Here is a 22,762-nt window from a genome sequence, read left to right as displayed (position 1 = left end):
GTGTGTTGGTGTGTGTGTGTGATTGTGTGTGGGGGTGTGGAGGAGGCTGTATTTTGTATGGGTATGTTTCTGACTAAGTCTGTGTGTGTATGTTTGTAAATGAATTTGTAGGTATATCCCTATGGGGGTGTGTGCGTGCATGTCAGTATGGAGGCCTGTGTGTGGGTGTAATTGTTTGTGAGTCTTTGTGCAGGTGTGTGACTGAGTCTGTGTGTGTGTGTGTGTGTGTGTGTTGATGTGTGGGGGTACCTGTGCATGTGTGTATTTGTCTCAGTGTGGGTGTCTGCCTGAGTGAGTGGGAATAGTTTTGTGTGTAAGTATGTATACGTGTGAGGGAATGTGTGTGAAGGTGTGTGTTAGGTTGTATGTTTATGGGCATGTGTGCATCAGTGTGAGCGAGCATTTGGGTATGTTTGTGCTGATTTGTGTGTCTCAATGTGTGTGTGCGTGTGCGTGTGTGTGTGAGAGAGAGATAGGAAATATGTGTATGTATATGAATGTGTGTATGTTTATAAGTGTGTATGTAGGTGTATGTGTGGTTGAGTGGGTGCCTGTGTCAATGGGTGTGTGAGTAAGTGTGTGCTGAGTTCTGTGGTTGTGTGTAGAGTTGTGTGGATATGCGTGACTGTGTTGTGAGGTTGTGTGAATGCATCTATGAGTGTGGAGTTGTGTGGGTGTGGGTCTGGAGTTGTGTGTGTCTGTGGGATTGTCTGTGTGTGGGATTGTGCCACTGTGTGGGGGAGTTATGTGAGTGGTTGGGGTTGTGTCTGTCGGTGGGGTTGTGTTTGGGTTGTATGAGTGTGTGAATGTGGGGTTGGGCTTGTGTAGTAGGGTTGTGTGTGGGGGGTTGTGTGGGTTTGTGTATGTGACTGTGTGTGCAGTCTGTGTTCTTATTTTGCACTTTTTGTGGCAAATGCATGTGTGCCTGTATGTGTTACCAGTAAGTGTGCCAGTGCATGCACAATGGGAAAGCCGGGTCTGTTGGCTTTGACAATGCTTGCTACTCCTATGAATCTTTTTTTTTTTTTTTTTTTCTTTTTTTTTAAAACCTTTATTCGTGCATATTAAACGGACAAATACGGGCCTACAACCTTCAGGCCGGCCACGATACGGTTAAGCACTGATACAAACATTACGGCCCCTGTGCTTCAACGGTCAAGATTAGCAACGATTTATTAATTGTACACTGAAGAGATCCTTGACACCAGGGGGAGGAGAATTGAAGGTTAATTTTAAAGTTTTCAAAATAATTTTATCAAGGAAAAAGTCAGTAAGGATTAAGAACCAAGGAGATTCGAGTCCGCACGATATCCTCACCACGTGGGTGAGCAGTAGCATCATTAAAACAGCAATGGAAGTAAAATCTCAGGCAGTGAGGCAATGCAGTTATATAACAGGGTAGTCACATGAGCAATTACGCACCCCTCCAGTGCCGCCCCCACTCAGTCAACCCCACACCCGGACCCAGAATCGAAAAGTATAGCGCAGAAACAGAAAAAGAAAGAAGGCCCATAGAACTAATTAGAGACAGTAAATTACCCCCCCACCCTACACCAATGCGGAGGCTACGGCCTGCCCCCCCCCAGCATAGTGCCTGTCGCCCAATAAACCCGAAATATAGACAAGAAAGAGAGTAAGAATAGAGTAAAGAAAGATAAGAAAACAGTACACCTATGATAAAGGGAGTGAGAAAAGAACAGGACCATTCTAATCTAAACTCCCAAAAAGAAGAAAGTGGGGAGGAGCCTACGTATCATCAGAGCGCCCTGAACCATCGGCCATCTATGGCCTCCACGCACTGAGAACCCACTACGCCAATAGCGGTCGTGTGAAAATGAATTGTCACAACAATTTAAATGAAGGAAGACAGATCGCGACGAGTGCGCACAACATAGACATACAGTTCCAGTCCCAGTCCAGCCCATCCGCGAAACCATGGCGATATAAATCAGTCTAGCCCTGGCCCGATCGCGGGCTTGAGATTAAGCCAGCCCCTACGTGAAGGCCCCGCACCCCATACAGACAAAGACAATATGGCCGCTTGGGAGTAGATGGTGAAGTAGAACCACAAAATGGCCGCCGACCATCTGTAGAGGTCCCTTTGTGCACCACATAAAGTCCAGACATGGCATGTAAAGTACAGGAGTTCCACAAAAAAGAAGCAGTAGGCCACCGTGAACGATTCCTCGAAGATGTTAGGTGTTGCTCAGCTGGATACTCTTGCAGACGCGGTGAGGCAGGCAACAATGAAGCAGGCAGCGATGAACGGGGAAACAAAGTATCCGCTGTTGAGCTGAAGAGCAATTGATCCTGGGTGCCGGGAAAGCCAGATGCAGGCACCAGTGTAGCACGATCACACACAGTCGTTGCGTCCCCGCAAGTGGACAAAAGCACTGGCAGACCCACGCCGTGTTGATGACCAACGGAGCGCTCACGACCCGCAGCCGACAGCATGGAGTCAAACTGCTCACTCAGCGCCTGCAAGCGAGCACACATTTGTAGACGAAAGTCCCGCAGGACAGCCAGAACGGAGCCGCATGTCAGCGGAAGCTGCGCCCCCACATCGGCAGCAATCCGGAACGGCACTGCGGAGCTGGTGTCTGGTGGAGGGAGGGCGAAGCGGGCAGCGGGCAAGACCGGAGTATCACCCCCCAGCCGCGAGCAGGCAAACAACTCCATGTTTTACCGCCGGACGGTACAATGGCCAGGGGGGGGGGGGGGAGCGTAGCAAGGAGTCAGTTCCCCTCAGGTCTGCACCGCAACAGGGAAAGCCAACAGTCGCCTCCCTTCCCTCGGGTTCTCTTTGCAGCCGACTAGGCAATAGAAGAAGGGGGTCGGCAGCCTCCCACAGCGCGGTTCACAGATCGGGGCAGGAGACCCGCCGCACCTGGGCTTACCTTACTGCCCCAGCCCTTCAGGCGCAGGGTGCAGGAGGTGTCTGGCCGTCCCTCCCCAGGCTCATCTGGCGTCTGTCCGTGGTGTGAGGTGAGGTCGGGACCGCGGGGCTCGGGTTTGCGCTAGCGGGTTCGGTGACTGCGGAGCTTCCAGGGGGCCGCCAAAGGCCAGAATGGAGCAGGGGTCCAGGGCGGAGAACAAAAGAACCAAGAACTCCGGCATCCGGGCGGGCTGAGACCTCGGGGAAGCGGCAGCGTGGACAGCGCGTCGTCGCACACGTTCCACCTCGAGAAGCGGCGAGGATAGGAATCAGGATGATAGTCCGAGGCCAAGGACCGACGGAGCCGGGCGCTCAGACGTCTGCTCCGATCGCCATCTTGGCTCCTCCCCTACTCCTATGAATCTTATCTACTAATGATGGTTCTTGGTCTTCCGTGTTCAGACTGCAGTCTAAGTACACGCATAGAGCTATTATTATGTGTTTTAACAAGATGTCGGCGTGTTCAGATTTGATGAGATTTTATAGTAGGTGTTTTGAGGCACTTTACTTATTTCAACATTTTATGAAAATAAACTTGTCAGATGACTGCATCCAAGCATACAGCACTAGTTAAAAAAAAAACCTTTTATAAACATATCTGACACTATTGATTTAGAAATCCAGATGGTGCTGATGTGAAGACTTAGCAGTAAATCAATGACAACCCCCTTATTTCCAGCTTGTGGTCTTACCTTGGAGTGATGGGGCGACGTTAAGGAGAAAGAATATAAAAAAGTAGATCATCGTCGAGCTTTGAGTCTTCATTGTCTTAGACAGCTGTCACTGCAAGAAGTGGTATTAAATGCGCGTCCGACATCTAAATAATCCTAAAAATAAAAGATAGCAAAAAATGATTTACAATTTTCTTAGAGAAAGAAATAATAGGGACATTGGTGATAAATTAAATAAAATTATGAGGAAACGTGCAGATGCAAAAAGGAAGGCTCACCCTCTTAACATTATCTGGTTTCACACATTAATACACATCCAGTGTTTGTCTACTTTTCACTGAGTCCTGGACAGTGGATAGATGTAACATCATGTCACAAATAACAGACACAAATTTCACTATGTCGTCATTTACTAAATGATACTTAGAAACACTGCGTGTTAAAGTAGCTGCACCCCTACTGCTTCAATACTGGGTAATTGGAATTAGATGCAATAAACGACTGTATATCATTGTTTGATCATCAAGTGGTGCGGTCAACTGTTTATAAGAATCAGAATAGCGATTCTCCAAATTGAATGGCAAGAGAATCTCAATTTCGTTAAAGACATTGAGGCTAAGATTCTGCATTATTCCTTTAATACCACTTCACGGAGCACTTGAAAGAAGCTTACATCATAAAATAAACATTATAGAACAGAACATTCAAAACATATGATAAATCTGTGTAGTAAACAATCTTAAACAATCTGCCTCTTTTAAATGCCTAACTAGCTCCCTTCTTCAAGCTTGAATAAAGATAAAGAATGCACAGTATGCGAAAAAAAGTCAGAGGAACAAAGCTCCTTATATCAAGCGAACTGAAGCTCCTTATTGCAAGCGAACTGAAGCTCCTTATATCAAGCGAACTGAAGCTCCTTATGGCAAGCGAACTGAAGCTCCTTATATCAAGCGAACTGAAGCTCCTTGTAGCAAGCGAACTGAAGCTCCTTATGGCAAGCGAACTGAAGCTCCTTATATCAAGCGAACTGAAGCTCCTTATATCAAGCGAACTGAAGCTCCTTATGGCAAGCGAACTGAAGCTCCTTATATCAAGCGAACTGAAGCTCCTTGTAGCAAGCGAACTGAAGCTCCTTGTAGCAAGCGAACTGAAGCTCCTTATAGCAAGCGAACTGAAGCTCCTTGTAGCAAGCAAACTAAAGCTCCTTATAGCAAGCGAACTGAAGCTCCTTATAGCAAGCGAACTGAAGCTCCTTATAGCAAGCGAACTAAAGCTCCTTATAGCAAGCGAACTGAAGCTCCTTATAGCAAGCGAACTGAAGCTCCTTATAGCAAGCGAACTGAAGCTCCTTATAGCAAGCGAACTGAAGCTCCTTATGGCAAGCGAACTGAAGCTCCTTGTAGCAAGCGAACTGAAGCTCCTTATGGCAAGCGAACTGAAGCTCCTTATAGCAAGCGAACTGAAGCTCCTTATAGCAAGCGAACTGAAGCTCCTTATAGCAAGCGAACTGAAGCTCCTTATAGCAAGCGAACTGAAGCTCCTTATAGCAAGCGAACTGAAGCTCCTTGTAGCAAGCAAACTATTGGTTATTATCTGGAAGCATTAAACCTCCAGTGAATGCAAGTCTGAAGAACAAGAAATAAACAAGGCTCTCAATCATTACAAATTCCTTCTATAGCAATGACATCTTTTTTCAGCTTCCCCTTTTTGGTATTTTTTTATGCTCTATTATCCTAAAATAGGTCTATCCCAATAATCCAGGATGGGAGGTTGGGATAATGTCAGCCTCCGTGTCTTTAATGAAATTCCGATTCTCTTGACATTTAATTTGGAGAATCACTATTTCATTCCAAGACCAGAGGCTGCCCTTATGCAAGTTGTTAGCCTATTAATACCACATCAGACGCGTTCAACTGGCTTACAGTAATGCTTCGTAAAGGTGGAGGAATTAGACCAGTGTCATGTAATGCAATGTTTCTTTAGAGTTTCTTTAATGCATCTTTTAAAATGTCAACAACCCGGGTTATGCATGCAGCGCGTGATGTCTGCGCATGCGCTCATGGTATCACTGTAGAACGCTATGTTTGTCTTTGAATTTGCGCTCCTGTCATATTGGTAGATCGCAGTGTTTTCCTTTGCAATGTCTTCCACGTGCGCTTTGTGTGTAGTTAGCTCGTTTCCCGTTAATGGAACCAGTAAGCTGCTGGATCCAAGCTGTGAGCATACAAAGTGTTGTGGGTCTGTGGATTTTGAATAAAGAACCTCTTGGATTTAGCTTTGTTGCCTCCAAAACTCATCTTTACAACCAGTCGGTGGCTCTCTAAAGAACCTACAGTCTGCCACCTTTAAACAAGCATTTACAATGCAATGGTCTCGGCATTGGTAAAATTAGAGCTATTGGCATTGCTCATGACATTATTTTTGTTTATGTTTTTGTTTTTAAAACATTTAAAGAAACGGCATTGTCATGAGCAATGCCAATAGCTCTAACTTTAACAATGCCGAGACCGTTGCATTGTAAATGCTTGTTAGCTCATTCTTGTGGTGTACAAAAGTGAAATTGCAAGTCCCGGAATGCAATCTACAGTTGACTAAAACACGGTTGTCACTCACAACCTACTTGACAGTCACGTGATCCTAGTTAATCAAGCTTCAGGTGTCTCTGGATGGATGGGCCGTTTGTAGTGACCGCGAGATTGTCTCTCTCTTGGAGCCTTTTATTTTCCAGTTGTGTGCCCCTTTGTCGTACCGTGCTGCCGTGCCGGACACACATACAGCCTCCTGGGGTGTGGCTGGTGCGCCCCCTGATAATCTTTCACCGAGCAGGCGTAACGGCCAGAGCTGCCCACATTGCAACTGGGGTACCTGGTTCGAGTCTCGGCTTCGACTCAAGATCCGTCCTTGTGTAACGTAACTGGTGCTCATGTAAAGCGCTCTAATACCTTCGGGTCGAGTTCGCGCTATATAAATCTGCAAGAAGAAAAGCATCCTGTGATTCTGGTCAAATCACTTTATCTCCCCTGCCTACCCAAATGAATGTATCCTTTTGAAACGTAACTGGTGCTCATGTGAAGCGCTCCAATATCTTTAGGTCGAGTTGGCACTACATAAAAATTGCAAAAACTAAACAAACAGAAAACAGTAAAACATTTGTTCTCCTATAAATTTATCCAATCGTGTGGTGTTGGGGAATCTGTATCTATCTGATAATGATCCCCTGCCGTTCCTTCCCTCTTAGCCAATCATTAACGCCGAACCAATTAGCGCCTTATTCAAAGTGCCCACCCTCTCCCCCACGGGCCTGCAACTTTGGCTATGCATTGAAAGTCACCCCACCCCCAGCACTCACAAAACAATGGTGCAAACTGGACAGAGCAAGACCTGTTAATTCCTTTAGCTGATGGCCCTTTTCTCCGCCCCTCAAACTGAGACGGACAGTTGGCGTTCGCTGCCTAACACCGACGTACTGGGATTTGGGATTTTTTTTTCTCGAGAAGGCGTTGAGCGTGCAGACTATGGTGCCCAGGATTGCCAAGGAGGTTTCTTACTCATCCTGTTTTTTTTTTTAAATGACCGATAATGGGTTTTAGCCTGATTGTACGCACTTTTTTAAATATCAGAACAAATGCGAAATATTTACTTGACTGGATCTGGAAATGAACTATTTTTCGTCGCAACAATAATAGTAATTTTTCACCCACACGCCTATGCTCTGAGGCACACATTAAAGATTGCACACTTGCAAATCTATAGAAGAGACATCGGTTCCCTTTTCTGAGAGGAAACAAACTGCGGGCAACCATGTGGCATCGAATGTGGACAAATGTAAGTCAGTGACGAAATATTCAGTTGGCGAGCCTGTGCGCGACAGGTACAGAATGACGTCATCGTGAGGTGCAGTTCCCAGTTATATCCAACATCTCCAGCTGGCCACGGATAATTAGCCACATCGTTTGCACGCGAGGCCAGTGTTTACAAAGCGAAAAGCTCGCCTTCGAGGCCATGACTGCACAGTGCAGTGGAAGCCGGATTTAACTAAAAGAAGGCTCGCCCGGAGCTTATAACTAGGCATTCCATTTCTGAGCGATGGTTACAGGGGTACAACACCGACCCTTTACAGATGCCCACACACCAGTGCCCACCCCATTAAAGGCGTAAGCACCCTCACCTGGCATCATCGTCCCGAGCAATGAGAAGGCGCATGTGACTGGTGGCAGAGGCAGCTCGCAGGATATCCACAGCCCTATGGAGAAAAAACAAGCCGAGGGCACCGGAAGACACCACCGCCTTTCTCCGAGGCAGAGCAGAAATGCCTCGGAGAAACGCAGCGTCCTTTTCGGATTCGGGGGCGTGTTTTGCTGTTATCTCCTCCTTGAGACTTCTTGCAAAAAACACGCCCCCCGATCCGAAAAGGACGGGGCCTAATCGGAGTGACTGACCTCTTCTCCAGTGGCTGGCCAGCATTTAAGAGGCCAGCCAATGGAGAACAGGGGAGAAGAGGGGCGGGTTCAAGCCCCTTTTCTCCAAGTCATTAAATCTCTCGACTTCCGGTTCTGCCTTCGGCAGACCGGATGGTCCCGAGACCTAAAAAGGACTGACTAGCCATTGCACTCCTCATAAAGTGTGCTTGAAATGTCTGTAAATCGACACCAGCTAGCTGCATAGTCCATTTCACCCACTGAGCAATAGTTGAAGTGATAACAGCTTTAAAGGGTTTTACAAAGGAAATCAAAAGCTGGTCAGTACCATGATGCTGAAACTCACTCATTCTGAAATTTTACTCCCTCAGGCAATTGACAACACTCAGCTTTCTGCATGAATCAAAGTTTTGATAAAATATAGTGCCAGACATTGTCTTTGTTCTTCTAGTTATCGCAGATGTAACCCCAAAGGCATCATAAACACTATTACTTAATTCCAAATCTTTAACATCGACACTCATCGATAAGATATTTAACAAAGTAAGATCCAAACAACTATTACCAGGCCAAGAGGAAAACATAGAAAGAACTAAATTAACATCCCATAGGATATCGTACCTAGATCTAGGGGCTCTCCTTAACCTGATGCTTTTAAGGACTCTACAAACTGAAACATTCTTTCCTACACTCCTGCCATTGACCAGACTGTGCCCCACAGAGATTGCGTACATATTGCAGTCTATCGTTCTATGACTAAGGCCCCTATCAAACTGTTCTATGAGAAAGATAACTACTTCAACTATAAAAGCCTCCACGGGACCAAAGTCCCTTTCCAAGCACCAACGTACACACGCCTTCCAAATTCCTCAATACCTACAGCGGGTTCCTGGAGCCCAAGACTCCTCCAGGAGTTCCTGAGCTCTTCGTGAAAGGCCTGACATTTCTCTAGAACGCATGATATTCCCCAAGCAACAAGGCTCAAAGTTCCAATCAGAAGGTTTTTTGATTATGGAAGGTGCAGCAGGAAAGAAGTCAAAGTCTTTTAAGCCAGCCCTTTAGATTTCTTTATTCTTCTTCATAAAAAAAGAGATTAGGCATCAGCCAACGCGTTTCGTTCCTATCAGAGGAACTTTATCAGAGCTAAAACAATTGACACAAGACAGCACATAAATACTTACAACACAAAAATGTACAACGAATGAATCAACATATATAAAAACAAATACCACAAATATTGCAAAAAAAAGATTTTTCCTTTTACAATACTAAAGAGTATATATGCATAACCCAAAGACATCCCTAAATGTACATACACAGACATCACATTATAAAACAGCCCACAATAAATATAACTTAGTGACATATATATAATTTACAAAAATACATACATATTAAAAGTGGAGTGCTAAACATTCTGATTTCAAAGTCCAACAGTCAAACAAAATGGAGAAAGAAAAAGTCAAATGGAATTTACTAGGGAGAGAGACATGATATAGACAAAAATTAGACCAAAAACAGGGGGAGAGAGAGCAAGGATACAAAAGTATCTATCTTCAATATTTCTTGCCAGGGTTCCTACGACATCAAGGGGGCGGTCCTGGCATGACTTAAGTGACCTCTCAAGCCTCTTCCTAGGGTCTATACCCAACTTAAAATGGAAGGTGATAATCCCTGGTTCTAGGTTAGGGGTGAGGCACACCTTATCATGTATAACAGACCTCGAGCATTCAGCCATTTGAACATTCCCGGTATTCTTCTCAAGTGGGTTCTTAATCCACTGTTTGATGAACTTGGTCACATGGTCAAAGGGCCACCACTCAGCACTCCTAGGGTGCTTAATGCTGTGTGTGGAAAACATTTCCTCTCCCAAGTGATCTTTGATTACATCATTGGAGGTAGAAGGGGCTTCGTCCTCTGCAAAAAGAACGTCCCCATAAAAATCCCCTTGTTCAAGGACTAAAACTTATTTGTCTAAGGGGGACTCGCTATGTGGTTCCTCCTCTCCCAAATCAGTATTTTGAATGCCACAACAGACTCCTGCTTCTTTTGTGCCGCATCCGATACCTTTCAATTTTGTGCTGCATAGAACACCCATGCTTTGTGTGGTGCTTAGATATCCCATTCTTTTGAGGTGCTTAGACCTCCCGCTTTTCTTGAGGTGCGTGGCCCTCCCATCTCTTTGAAGGATGTGGTAAATAATTTAATTACCGGGACTTAGTTTGATACAGAAAATTAATAAAAACAGCTCAGTAAAATAAGAGGCAGAATCCGTGGTATTAGAGGTTCGGAACGGGCTTTATTCCAATGGACAATTCGAATTGTGGACTTCAGGTTCCATCACCACGGAGGTTCAGGAAGTGAAGAGCAATACATTATTGACAAGTAATCACTTTTATAGAATAGACATTACAGTGAAAACAGATGCAGGAGGCGTAACAATTGATAATAGAGATAAAACCATACATGCGTAACTAAAATGGGTGTAACTAGAAAACGTCATTTAGGTGTGATGTCACAGATGGGTGGATCTATGAAATAATTTCGCAATGTCAGCAGAAATATTAGGCAGAGATGCGCGCGCAGCAGCATGACGTGTGATTGACGTGCAACTAGGAGGTGAAGGGGACTTGACATTTAGCTCTACATGTGGAGACAGAAGTCTGGGGGGTCAAGTCAACCTAATCCCAAATCATATCTAACATCCTATGTTTAAAGAACTATGTTATCCAAAAGGAAAGGTCTCTCAAACAAAATCTATTCTATACTGACTGTGAGTGCGTGTACAAGCGTTTTAAGTGTCTACATGAGATGCAAGGGCAGAAATCTTCCATAGTGACAGGGCTATGAATTACTTGCATAAAGACAGAGAAGCCGGGCCCTTTGCTCGGTAGCTGGAAGAATGTTTACTTAAACTACTAGACAGGAATGCATTGGATGAGGAGCGGAGCAGATAATCTTGAAGGTGAAATACAGTTTTTGGCAGGCATACTTGGTCGAGTCAGGCACCGTTAGCCGCGCAGGGAGTAGGACAAAGTTCATGAGTACAGATGCGAGCTCAGACTGGAGCTTTCAGAAGCAGAAGGCAGGAAAAGGCTTGATGGCAGAATCAGGGCCTACTCGCCTGGACTGTAAAATGGAGTAAGTGAACCATATAAAGCCGGTGGCCTTTCGTACTTAGGAGTCGAATATCCGGCCCATTCATGGCGGATCTGAAAGAGGACATGTTGACGGTGGACGCACATGTGTTTGCGTCTTCATAACTGGAACTGGAGGGAACATACATGTACTTGTAGCATGTACATGGAACCGTTGGGGTCCAAGATAGGGGACATAACTGATCATAAAAATCCATATTTCCACATTCCCTCCTTGTCCCCTACTTGCCCTTAAGAAATATCAATCTTCATTAATCCATTGATCTGTTCATATAGCATCATTTGTTCTTCTTTCTTCTTTCGGGATCTTGAGTGAAAACCTTGATGTGGAATACACGATGTGGCACACAGACCACAAATCGCTGGTCCACATTGCAGGCATAAGCAGCAACTGAATAGTATGAGGAGGCCAATACCTAGGAAGGATAGAACTCTCCATCCCCAGGCTGACAACACGCTCCAAAACCACCCGGACCAAGTCCAAGTGCCTGGATTCTGGTGTATCTGGCTTATGATCTTATGAAGGCGAGTTATAGTTTTATATACAGATGGCGAATTTTCTGGGATGAATACGCAGCAGCTTGACCCGATGACCCTACAAGCTCCGCCCCTATCGGCCAGGATGACGTCAAGGACAAGACGATTTTGAAGGACAACAATCCTCATCGCAGATTGCTCCTCTGTCAAGTTGCCTAAGGCGGAAATAGTTTCATTTACTACAGCTTCAAGAGTCCTGGTTAATCTATGTATCAGCTTACTATTGGTAATTGTACCTATATAGGGAAAGAGTCCTTTATTAAAATCTGTATATTTTTCCCATGCCGTTTCAGTGTAATCGACAATTGGGAGATCTCTCCGTTCTCTATTGTGTACTAAATGAGTATTTCTATGGTAATCAGGAGGGGCTAGGAAAACAGGTGGCAAAAGGAATCCGATGTAACAGGTACCATCCCAATCTAGAGGTAGACGTATATATGCAGTCTGACCACATACGAAGTAGGAATGGCGAGAAGCTCTAAATGAAGACTTGCCTTGATCACTGAATTCTATTACAGTGGTGCATCTACTATGGCCCATATGTATGGAACCATTCTTTCTTACACACAATTCACCTTTAACTGGAAACACTGACATAGCGGGCAAAATTGGTGCAGCTTCGGATTCAACATTCAGGATCATGAGATTAAGTGTAAAATTACCTAATCCATATACTTCATTTTCTAGATCAGTTCCTGTTCTTTTGGGACGACCCTCCTTGTCAGGGTAGCAGACTTTGAGTAAAACTAGGTTCAGGTTTCCCCATACCCAATTGTCTTGATAAACTACTGAGTTTGAATCTATGGAATTGATTAAACTAAACCATGCTCCACAGGAGCCATTGTGTGTGAACGGATATGGAAAGAGGGGCAGGACTCCCTTATAGTTCTGATAGGGAGGGAGTCGGCCACATATCCAACAATTGGTAGCATTACTAGTCTGATGGGAATGATGTAACATACTAATGAAAGTGTTATTGCGCAGCGCAAATCTATAGGACAACTCATGCGGGGGTAATTCACTAAAAGAATGTTCAGCAGTAACATTGTAAACATGTTTAGAAATAGGATGATATATGTGCAACAATATACTCGCAGTGATTATTATAAGACTTAAGAAAAACAAAATTAATAACGTCACTGTGCAATGACTACGCAGTGATTTACAGTACGCATGTTGTTTCAACATTTTTCGGTTTCGTTCTCTATTCAGGTCTAGGGGATGCATGTCAGAGACAAATTCAAACGATTCACCTTGGAGAGGACTTAAACAATCAAATCGTCTGACTTATTAGACCGCAATTTTAATTTGTATTGGTCCTTATCATTCAGTTCAACCAAAGGAAGCTTTGAGTCAATAGGTGAAGACACACAAGGTGTGACATTTACATCCGATGGTAGTCCATGAAATTTCTTGATATGACTTGAATGCAACCAGCCTTTCCGGCCTTCGATCTTCACGGCTGTCCTTGTGGTAAGCAGTACTAGTTGAGGCGATTTCCACCTAGGATCCAGCTGAGTCTTCCGGTCAAAATTTCTCACTAACACCAGGTCCCCCGGAACTACGTCATGGGGTTTCACCTCGGTGTTGTCAGGAAAGGCTGCAGCTACCTGTGAACGACAAGATTGTAGTGCAGACATCAAGGAAGCCAGGTAATCTGTCAGCATATTACAGTCAACATCAGTTATTTTACGGGGTATAGGCGTCCCCCACATATTTGGTGGTCTGCCAAAGATCACCTCATAAGGGGATAGCCCTGTTCGAGAGTGTGCTACCATTCTCATGTAAAAGAGTGCAACTGGTAAGGCTACTACCCAATCGACACCTTTCTCTCTACATATTTTGGACAATCTGATTTTCAGAGTTTGATTATGTCGTTCCACGAGACCTGCTGCCTCGGGGTGTCGGACACAATGAAACTTCCATTGATATCCTAGCAAAAGTGAAACGTGTTTCATCAGTTCGGATGAGAACGGCTGGCCGTTATCTGAGTAGACAACACGTGGTAAACCGTACCGTGGGAAGAATTCTCGAACTAACTGTTTGGCAGTAGTCGGGGCAGTGTAATCTGAAACTGGGTAGGCTTCGGTCCAACGGGAAAGAGCACAGACAACTACGAGAACATATTTGAATCCTCGACATCGTTCCATCTGGATATAATCCATCTGGAGGACTTCAAAAGGGTGATCAGGAGGCTGAAATCCACCCTGTTCTACGGGAATGCTTTTACCTGGGTTGAACTGACAACATATCATACAGGTACGGACTTTTTGCTTAGCTGCTGCTCGTAAATGTTTGTTGAACCAAATGTGTTGAATGCTGTCTAGCATAGCTTTCTCTCCTAGATGTGCTGGACTGTGTATTGTATTTATGATAACTTGGACCATAGAGTCAGGAAGAAACCATACAGATTTCTCCTTCGTCATCCATCCTTGGTCCGTTTGGATCCCTCCTAATTCAGTCCATTTCTTTATCTCGTCTGGTGTAGCATGTGTCTGTATGTCAATTACGTCAAGAGCGGGATCCTTAACCGTCATGCAATGTGTTGGTGTCGGGACTATTGTCTTTGTCCTGTCAGTTGTATGAGTTTGAGCAGTCTGTTTAGCTGTTCTGTCAGCTAGATCATTGCCTTGAGAAATGACATCAGTAACTTTCGTATGAGCTTTGCATTTCATAATCGATATTGCAGTGGGTAGATGTATTGCATCTAATAAAGCATGAATGAGGGGTCCGTGCTGAATGTGGGCACCGTGAGATGTTAAATAACCTCTCTCTCGCCACAGCACGCCGAAGTCATGTACAACTCCGAATGCATAACGTGAGTCAGTATATATGTTGACTTTCTTATTTGTGGCTTGAATACAGGCTTGTGTCAGAGCAGTGAGCTCTGCTGCTTGAGCTGACAAGGTATTTATACAGTTTGTTTCAATGACTTCAGTGTCTGTTGTGACTGCATACGCGGCCACTAAATCTCCTGTACTTGTTCTCATACATGAACCGTCTACATACAACGTCAGGTCTGGATCTGACAATGGGACATCTTTCAAGTCTTGTCTGGGTTTCGTCGTGATTGTAATAACTTCAATACAATCATGGGCTAGTGGATCTGTTCCGATTACTGGCAAAAGTGTGGCAGGATTCAATGTGTTACAGCGTCTGATTTCTATATGTGGCTGAAACAATGTCAATTCGTACCCTGTAAGTCTTGCTATGGTCAAGTGTTGTGTTTGCGTTCGGTTCACAAGAACCTCTACTGCATGTGGTACTTGTACTGTCAATGGATGTCCTAACACTATGGCATCGCTTTGTCTGATTGCTAAAGCTGTTGCTGCCACTGATTTCAGGCACGCAGGCAAAGCCTGAGCTACGGGATCTAATGTACTAGAGAAATAGGCACATGGTTTATGTGATCCTGCTTGTTCCTGTGTGAGTACTGACAAAGCAGTACCTTCGCGTTCTGTAACAAAGAGTGTAAAATGTTTCCTGTAACAGGGTGTTGCTAAAACAGGTGCTTGACATAAAGCTTTCTTCAAGCATTCAAAGGCTTGTGTATGTTCCTGAGTCCAAGGGAGGGCAGTCGATGTGGCCGCCTCCTGTGTTGTCAACTGAATGAGTGGTTTTGCTAGAAATGCATATTGAGGGATCCACTGCCTACAGTATGAAGTGAGGCCTATAAAAGCCCGCACCTCCTTTTGTGTCTTGGGTATCGGCATGTTATCAATTAACTGGATGCGATCAGGTGTAAGCTGTCTTCCCTCCTTGGACAGCGAGTGACCAAGGTAAACAACTCGCTGGACACAGAATTGCAGCTTAGAAGGGGACACCTTGTGCCCCTTTTCAGCCAGAAATTGTAAAACTGTCAGTGATGCTTTTTCACATTCAGGTTCGCTTCGGGCGGTGATCAGCAGATCATCGACATATTGGAGCAAGGCAGTGTTAACTGGCATGTGGATACTGTCAAGTTCTCTTTTCAGTGCTTGGCTATAGATGCTGGGGCTTTCTGTAAATCCTTGAGGTGCGCGTGTGAATTTAAAACTTCGTCCATTTAAAAAGACTTGCCAGGAGGGAAAGTTTGTTGTACCTCCGATAGCACCTTCTGGGGTGCCGGACGTGAAAGGATTTGTTGAACGCGATACAGCAAGTATGGGTGTGGGCACAGCTGTAGAAGCAGCTGTAGGAACAGATGTGCTTGCCGGAACTTGTGTCGGTATTTGTTGTTGCAGAGGTACAGACACAGGGTCTTGGCGTTGAACCCCCCCGGCAGACGGTCTATGTGGTGCGGGGTTAGCATACTCGGGAGCTGCGTCGTCTAAATATGAGGAGAGAAAAACATCTTCTGCGGTTCTGGGATGCCCTTTAGGATGTACTTTTATTGGAAACAATGGGGGTGGCAAGTCTTTTGGTATCTCCGTAGTAGCCTTAGGTAACCCTTCGGCCAGAAGGGGATACATGCCATTCATAAGGGCATTTCTTTGTCTATCTACTTGTTCTGATTTTACTCGTGCACCTTCTTCAATTAATAGATTTTCTCGGACTTTATTTGAATTCTCCTTACTTTTCTCTTCCTGTCTGAGTGCTTTTTCTGTACGCCTATGGGATTCTTTACGCCATAACTCAACGGCGTCTTTCTGTGACTGTCTAGCTTTCCTTTTCCATAACTCTTCCTCTACTTTCATGATGCACTCTGCATCCCAGGTCCCAGCTGCGGGCCACCTCTGACTTTCTGGTAATTCCTTGGTATAGTCTACCCATAAATCAAGAAATAATATGGCGTCTAATCCGTGCTTATGATACATGAAGTACCCTGGAGTGTCCCTAGGAGGAATGGGAACAGCTTCTTCGAGTACCCCTTTTCTAGTTTTGATCTGTCTTAATTTCGAAAAGAGCGGCATATTGTCAACTGATCTGATACTTAATCTTGAACACACTTAATATAATAAACACAATAATGAACAGTCATTCATACCACAATATGCAGAACGTAGTAACACATTTAACATTTAACATTTAATGAACAATAATGATGATGATGATGGCCATCTAAGGAACTAGTCACTAAACATAATACTCGGCAATAACTGGATTATTCTGAATTATATACTTGACATGCTAGATATACTGCTAAACAGTACAGATACACTGCTGAAACAGTGCAGACCGGATTTGTGTACCCAAACCCGTCTTGACCGGCACAACCTATGTGCACGTCAGAACGCCTCCCCAGCAATGGTACTCACCGGGTAGCTCGGAACGGAAGGCCTCGGAACGGAACTGAACTGAACTGGACCGGACTGGACTCGACAACTTCGGAACTTCGGAACATCGGAACCTTGGAACTTCGGAACTTCGGAACTTGGTGGGCCTCTGTATACCTCGGATCTTGCTCTCTCAGCTAGGCTCTGGTCGGGATACTTCGCACTTCTCACCGCCTCGTCTGGGTGTTGATCGCAGCCTCAGTCGCCCCAGCTTGACCGGAGGGAGATACAGGAAATCCTGCTGGTACGCGTTGTTGTCCGTCCAGCTGTGGCAGGAGACCGGGCCTGCAACGCACCGCCTGCGCTTGAGATGAGAAAGTGTCCCTTTTCGGGCGGCAAACATGTGGTAAATAATTTAATTACCGGGACTTAGTTTGATACAGAAAATTAATAAAAACAGCTCAGTAAAATAAGAGGCAGAATCCGTGGTATTAGAGGTTCGGAACGGGCTTTATTCCAATGGACAATTCGAATTGTGGACTTCAGGTTCCATCACCACGGAGGTTCAGGAAGTGAAGAGCAATACATTATTGACAAGTAATCACTTTTATAGAATAGACATTACAGTGAAAACAGATGCAGGAGGCGTAACAATTGATAATAGAGATAAAACCATACATGCGTAACTAAAATGGGTGTAACTGGGCGTAACTAGAAAACGTCATTTAGGTGTGATGTCACAGATGGGTGGATCTATGAAATAATTTCGCAATGTCAGCAGAAATATTAGGCAGAGATGCGCGCGCAGCAGCATGACGTGTGATTGACGTGCAACTAGGGGGTGAAGGGGACTTGACATTTAGCTCTACATGTGGAGACAGAAGTCTGGGGGGTCAAGTCAACCTAATCCCAAATCATATCTAACATCCTATGTTTAAAGAACTATGTTATCCAAAAGGAAAGGTCTCTCAAACAAAATCTATTCTATACTGACTGTGAGTGCGTGTACAAGCGTCTAAGTGTCTACATGAGATGCAAGGGCAGAAATCTTCCATAGTGACACGGCTATGAATTACTTGCATAAAGACAGAGAAGCCGGGCCCTTTGCTCGGTAGCTGGAAGAATGTTTACTTAAACTACTAGACAGGAATGCATTGGATGAGGAGCGGAGCAGATAATCTTGAAGGTGAAATACAGTTTTTGGCAGGCATACTTGGTCGAGTCAGGCACCGTTAGCCGCGCAGGGAGTAGGACAAAGTTCATGAGTACAGATGCGAGCTCAGACTGGAGCTTTCAGAAGCAGAAGGCAGGAAAAGGCTTGATGGCAGAATCAGGGCCTACTCGCCTGGACTGTAAAATGGAGTAAGTGAACCATATAAAGCCGGTGGCCTTTCGTACTTAGGAGTCGAATATCCGGCCCATTCATGGCGGATCTGAAAGAGGACATGTTGACGGTGGACGCACATGTGTTTGCGTCTTCATAACTGGAACTGGAGGGAACATACATGTACTTGTAGCATGTACATGGAACCGTTGGGGTCCAAGATAGGGGACATAACTGATCATAAAAATCCATATTTCCACAAGGATATTGTTCCTTTCTCAATATGCCTAGACTTTCTCTTTCCCCCTTTGTCGCCGTAATCGGAAACTCCCCTGAAATGAATCCATAGTCATTTCCATTAGCTGATCCTCTACATCCTTTCATTGAATTTTTCCCTGTGAAATCCCAGGGTTTTCTCCTTCTTGATCAGACATGTTAGTCTATAATGAGGGGAAATAAATATATTATACATATATAAGGGTAAGGGAGGTAATTAAGTTAAAGAAGATGAACAGTAACTGTTTGAAATGACAAGGCTCTAATAAAGGACTTAAAAACACAAGGCCTTAAAATATAAGGAACCACTGTGGACTGAAAGAATTCAATGAAGGGCATGCACCAGACGAACAGCTGTTTGTGTGGACATTGTCAACTGCCAACGTGACCCGTTACAGTGTCTCTCATTGGCCGCCCAGAATCCTTGAGAATTATTTACCAAAAGCTAAAGTTTAAGTGCTGTCAGTTTGCCCAGAAGTATCTGTCAGAACATTCACGCTTTAAGATTATCTAAGAGAAGACAAAGGATTCGAAAGCTACATCCAGGGATCTGTAGAGGTAAAATTTCCAATGGGTCCTACAAACTTCGAGGGAAGACATCAATAGATTTTGTTATAGAAATGACCGAGGCACAACAGCCACAACACCCATTGCTATTGCCAGTGAATAGACTTATTGCAATCAGACTCCCGTCACCTGTTGATGTACCACTCTAAGTAAAGAAGGGTGTGGTCCCATCACTTTTACATCAAAACTGTGTAAGGTTAGGTTAAAGCAACATACATAGAAAATATATAACTAAAGGAAATTTAGCTCAAGTGTTATTTAATCACACCCAGCACCTGATATTCATGAATAAGTACATAATTTTCAGCAAAACATTAAAACGTTACGTTGGTGTGCCCAACTGAGTGAAGTAGGAAAAGGGGGGAGGGGGGTGATTCGTGTGAGATAGAAAGGCAAGTGACAAATATTAAATATAGAATAACACAATCAAATTGTTTAGCACACTATTTAGTGCCACATGTTCATAATGTTAGTTCATAACAATATGCATTGCACTAATTTACATAGCCATGTACGAAATAAGGTCACAGTGTAATAATGCACTCTTGGCGATACTGGCATCAATGGTGCGTCGACGTTTCGACCCCTGTAATCATGTAGGTTGAGTCTAGTCCTTACTAACGGGGTCTTCCTCAGGACCAGAGTGAGAGCAGAGGGGCACCGTATCTGATTAAGGAAAATGCCTGATTGGTTCCATGTTCCAACAGGGACGATAGGGTGCCTAGAGCTCCGAACAAGTATGGGTGAGAGTGATGAACACTCAGAGTGAGGATATGAATTCCAAACAAAGTCTTTAAAGCAGAATAAATGCTGCTAGAGAAATGGTGGTGAAGCATCACGGAGGGATGTTTGACCTGACGAGGAGTAATTAAACCAAGTCTCCTGCCAGTATTTGTGATTTATTTCACTGATTGACCGATGGCTTTGCCACCGTTTCTCTAGCAGCATTTATTCTGCTTTAAAGACTTTGTTTGGAATTCATATCCTCACTCTGAGTGTTCATCACTCTCACCCATACTTGTTCGGAGCTCTAGGCACCCTATCGTCCCTGTTGGAACATGGAACCAATCAGGCATTTTCCTTAATCAGATACGGTGCCCCTCTGCTCTCACTCTGGTCCTGAGGAAGACCACGTTAGTAAGGACTAGACTCAACCTACATGATTACAGGGGTCGAAACGTCGACGCACCATTGATGCCAGTATCGCCAAGAGTGCATTATTACACTGTGACCTTATTTCGTACATGGCTATGTAAATGAGTGTAATGCATATTGTTATGAACTAACATTACGAACATGTGGCACTGAATAGTGTGCTAAACAATTTGATTGTGTTATTTTATATTGAATATTTGTCACTTGCCTTTCTATCTTACACGAATCACTCCCCTCCCCCCTTCTCCTACTTCACTCAGTTGGGCACACCAACGTTACGTTTGAATGTTTTGCTGAAAATTATGTACTTATTCATGAATATTAGGTGCTTGGTGTGAATAAATAACACTTGAGCTAAATATCCTTTAGTTATATCTTTTCTATGTATGTTGCTTTAACATAACCTTACACAGTTTTGATGTAAAAGTGCTGGGACCACACCCTTCTATACTGCCCTTCACCCAGGTCCCAGTGATTTTGGGTATACCCTTTTCTATAACGTACCACTCTAAGTGGCAATAGCTATGCCCAGACGTGGGTCCCGTGCTCACTGTGTCACTGGAAGCAAGCGCAACATGGCTGATGAGCCGGATACTAGGGCAAAACTAGTCCTGGGTTGCTTGAGTACTGGTTTAGGGATAACCTGGCCTGGCAGTTCGGGCTGGACCGCTCCCATGGGGAGCAGGGTCAAGGCTGATTTGCATATGGCTGGGTCCAAACTTACGTGCCACGGTGAGCAAAAGAACAGTGGGCTGGAGCGTTGCCCTGAGCTGTGGCCGGTAGTTAAACCCATTGCAAGCAGCCTTACAATATAATAAACACCCATGACCATATCACCACCCTTCCCCCACCACAGTACTAATGCTGAAGATATAAGTGGTCTTATCACTACATACGCTCGTTCTATTCCAATACTCCATATCTTCACCAATGAGGTCCAACTTAAACCAACAAAAAGCATGAAAGAACCACTGAAAAATATCAACACCCATTAACAGGAACCAAAAAGTATTTCATCCTCCTCAAATGGGCACAGCTCCACAGAAACTCTTACAAAGTACCACATATAACATCAACAAACGTGCCCCCTAGAATGAAAATCAATGAGACAAACCCTCTGTATCTTAACACAACAATGATCTAAACTCCAGTCAGAGAACTGTAAAAAACACAGTTGCAGAATTCCCATTGGCTGAGAGGGCTTTCTAAACATCCTACACGTTGACAATGAGGAAAGTTGAAATTACCTGTAAAACATAAACTTTAAAGTGAAGTACAACATCTCTCATGCTCCGCAGCAGTTATAGACATCAATAGCAGCAGTGGGCAGGTGCAAGACTGACATTTTGTTTGCAAATTTTCATGGATTTTTGTTTACATTTCTTGGGGGACACCTTACAGACACAACGCGCGGGGTGCACAATATTGACTACAGGGCATCCCTTGCAAGGCAGCATGCGGACAGGGACAAGCCGGCCACACTTTGGCTTGGCTCCTGCACTCAGAAAAGCCCCAGCCAGTTATCTGTGCAATTCGTGCCCCAGATGGAGCGATGGTGAATGCCCAAGCTGACATTTGTGAGACTTTTTCTCAGTATTATGAATGGTTGTATTCTCCCCCGGCCGATCCCACCCTTGCTCGCCTCCGGCATTCAATAGCAAGGGCTGCCCGTCCTCGCTTGAGCCCTTTACAATTTCAGGAGCATGAGTAACCCCTGCAGGAGGAGAAACTCCACCCTGCTATTAGCCAGATGGCTAAGAATAAAGTTACGGGTACTGATGGACTCCCGATTGAATTTTATGGGGTATACCGGACGACCCTTGCACCAAAGTTGCTTGCAGTATACCAGGAGGTGCATCGGCACGTCGAGCTGCTCGACTGGCACGGGTTGTCAAGGTTTGTTGGATTAGATATATCCAGCTGCGGCAAGCGACACCGCCATATGCCCACACCTTCTGATCTGGTGTATGCCCAGCTTGAAGGCCCTGCTGGCCATGGCGGGAGGCAGAGCTTTTGACCCCTAGGGGACCTTTATCAGAATGGAACAATGCACTCCTTCCAGGATTTGCAGGACGTTAATGTCCTACAATCCAGTCATTTTTTGACGTATAATGCTATAGTGCTGGTGCCTAGACGCATATGGAGCGCGGGCCAGGAGGCTGCAGCCCTGCATCATGGGCTGCAGTATGTGTTGGCCCATGGATTGGGCCGTAGAGCAGTCACTATCCTCAACACACCATTGCAGACCGTGGATACTGCTCTCTCATTGTTGGGCAAGCCCAGGTGGGAGGAAAGCCTGGGCACTACCCTGACTGACAAACAATGGGAGGATGGTATTAGAGCAGGTCAAACGAGTGTCCCGAAACGTGAGACTGAAATTTACCCATTTCAGTTATTTGTACATACCTTACACCCCACCGCTTACACAAGATGTTTTAGGGAGTGACCGTGACATGCCCTGGTGTGGTTACCAAGATACGACCTTCCTACATATGGTGTGGGAGTGCCCAGCCGGCACAGAGCTGA

At 44.8% G+C, this 22,762-nt stretch overlaps 1 protein-coding gene across 2 annotated transcripts in view; it reads right to left on the bottom strand.

The window, feature by feature from the left end:
• The window catches only part of LOC146869129 (butyrophilin subfamily 1 member A1-like), an 862,288-nt gene that overhangs the window by 781,488 nt on the left and 58,038 nt on the right, over positions 1–22,762 (bottom strand). For both annotated transcript variants that reach the window (XM_085627799.1, XM_085627671.1), the window contains exon 2: positions 3,628–3,762. In XM_085627799.1, the coding sequence (XP_085483925.1) occupies positions 3,628–3,700 (73 nt within the window). In that variant the 5' untranslated portion in view covers positions 3,701–3,762. The remainder of the gene's footprint in view (positions 1–3,627; positions 3,763–22,762) is intronic.

This window comes from Triturus cristatus, chromosome 1_1, assembly GCF_964204655.1.
Source record: "Triturus cristatus chromosome 1_1, aTriCri1.1, whole genome shotgun sequence".
Taxonomy (NCBI): domain Eukaryota; kingdom Metazoa; phylum Chordata; class Amphibia; order Caudata; family Salamandridae; genus Triturus; species Triturus cristatus.
Note: the sequence above shows the minus strand (reverse complement) of the source record. Positions and strands in the feature narration are given on the sequence as shown.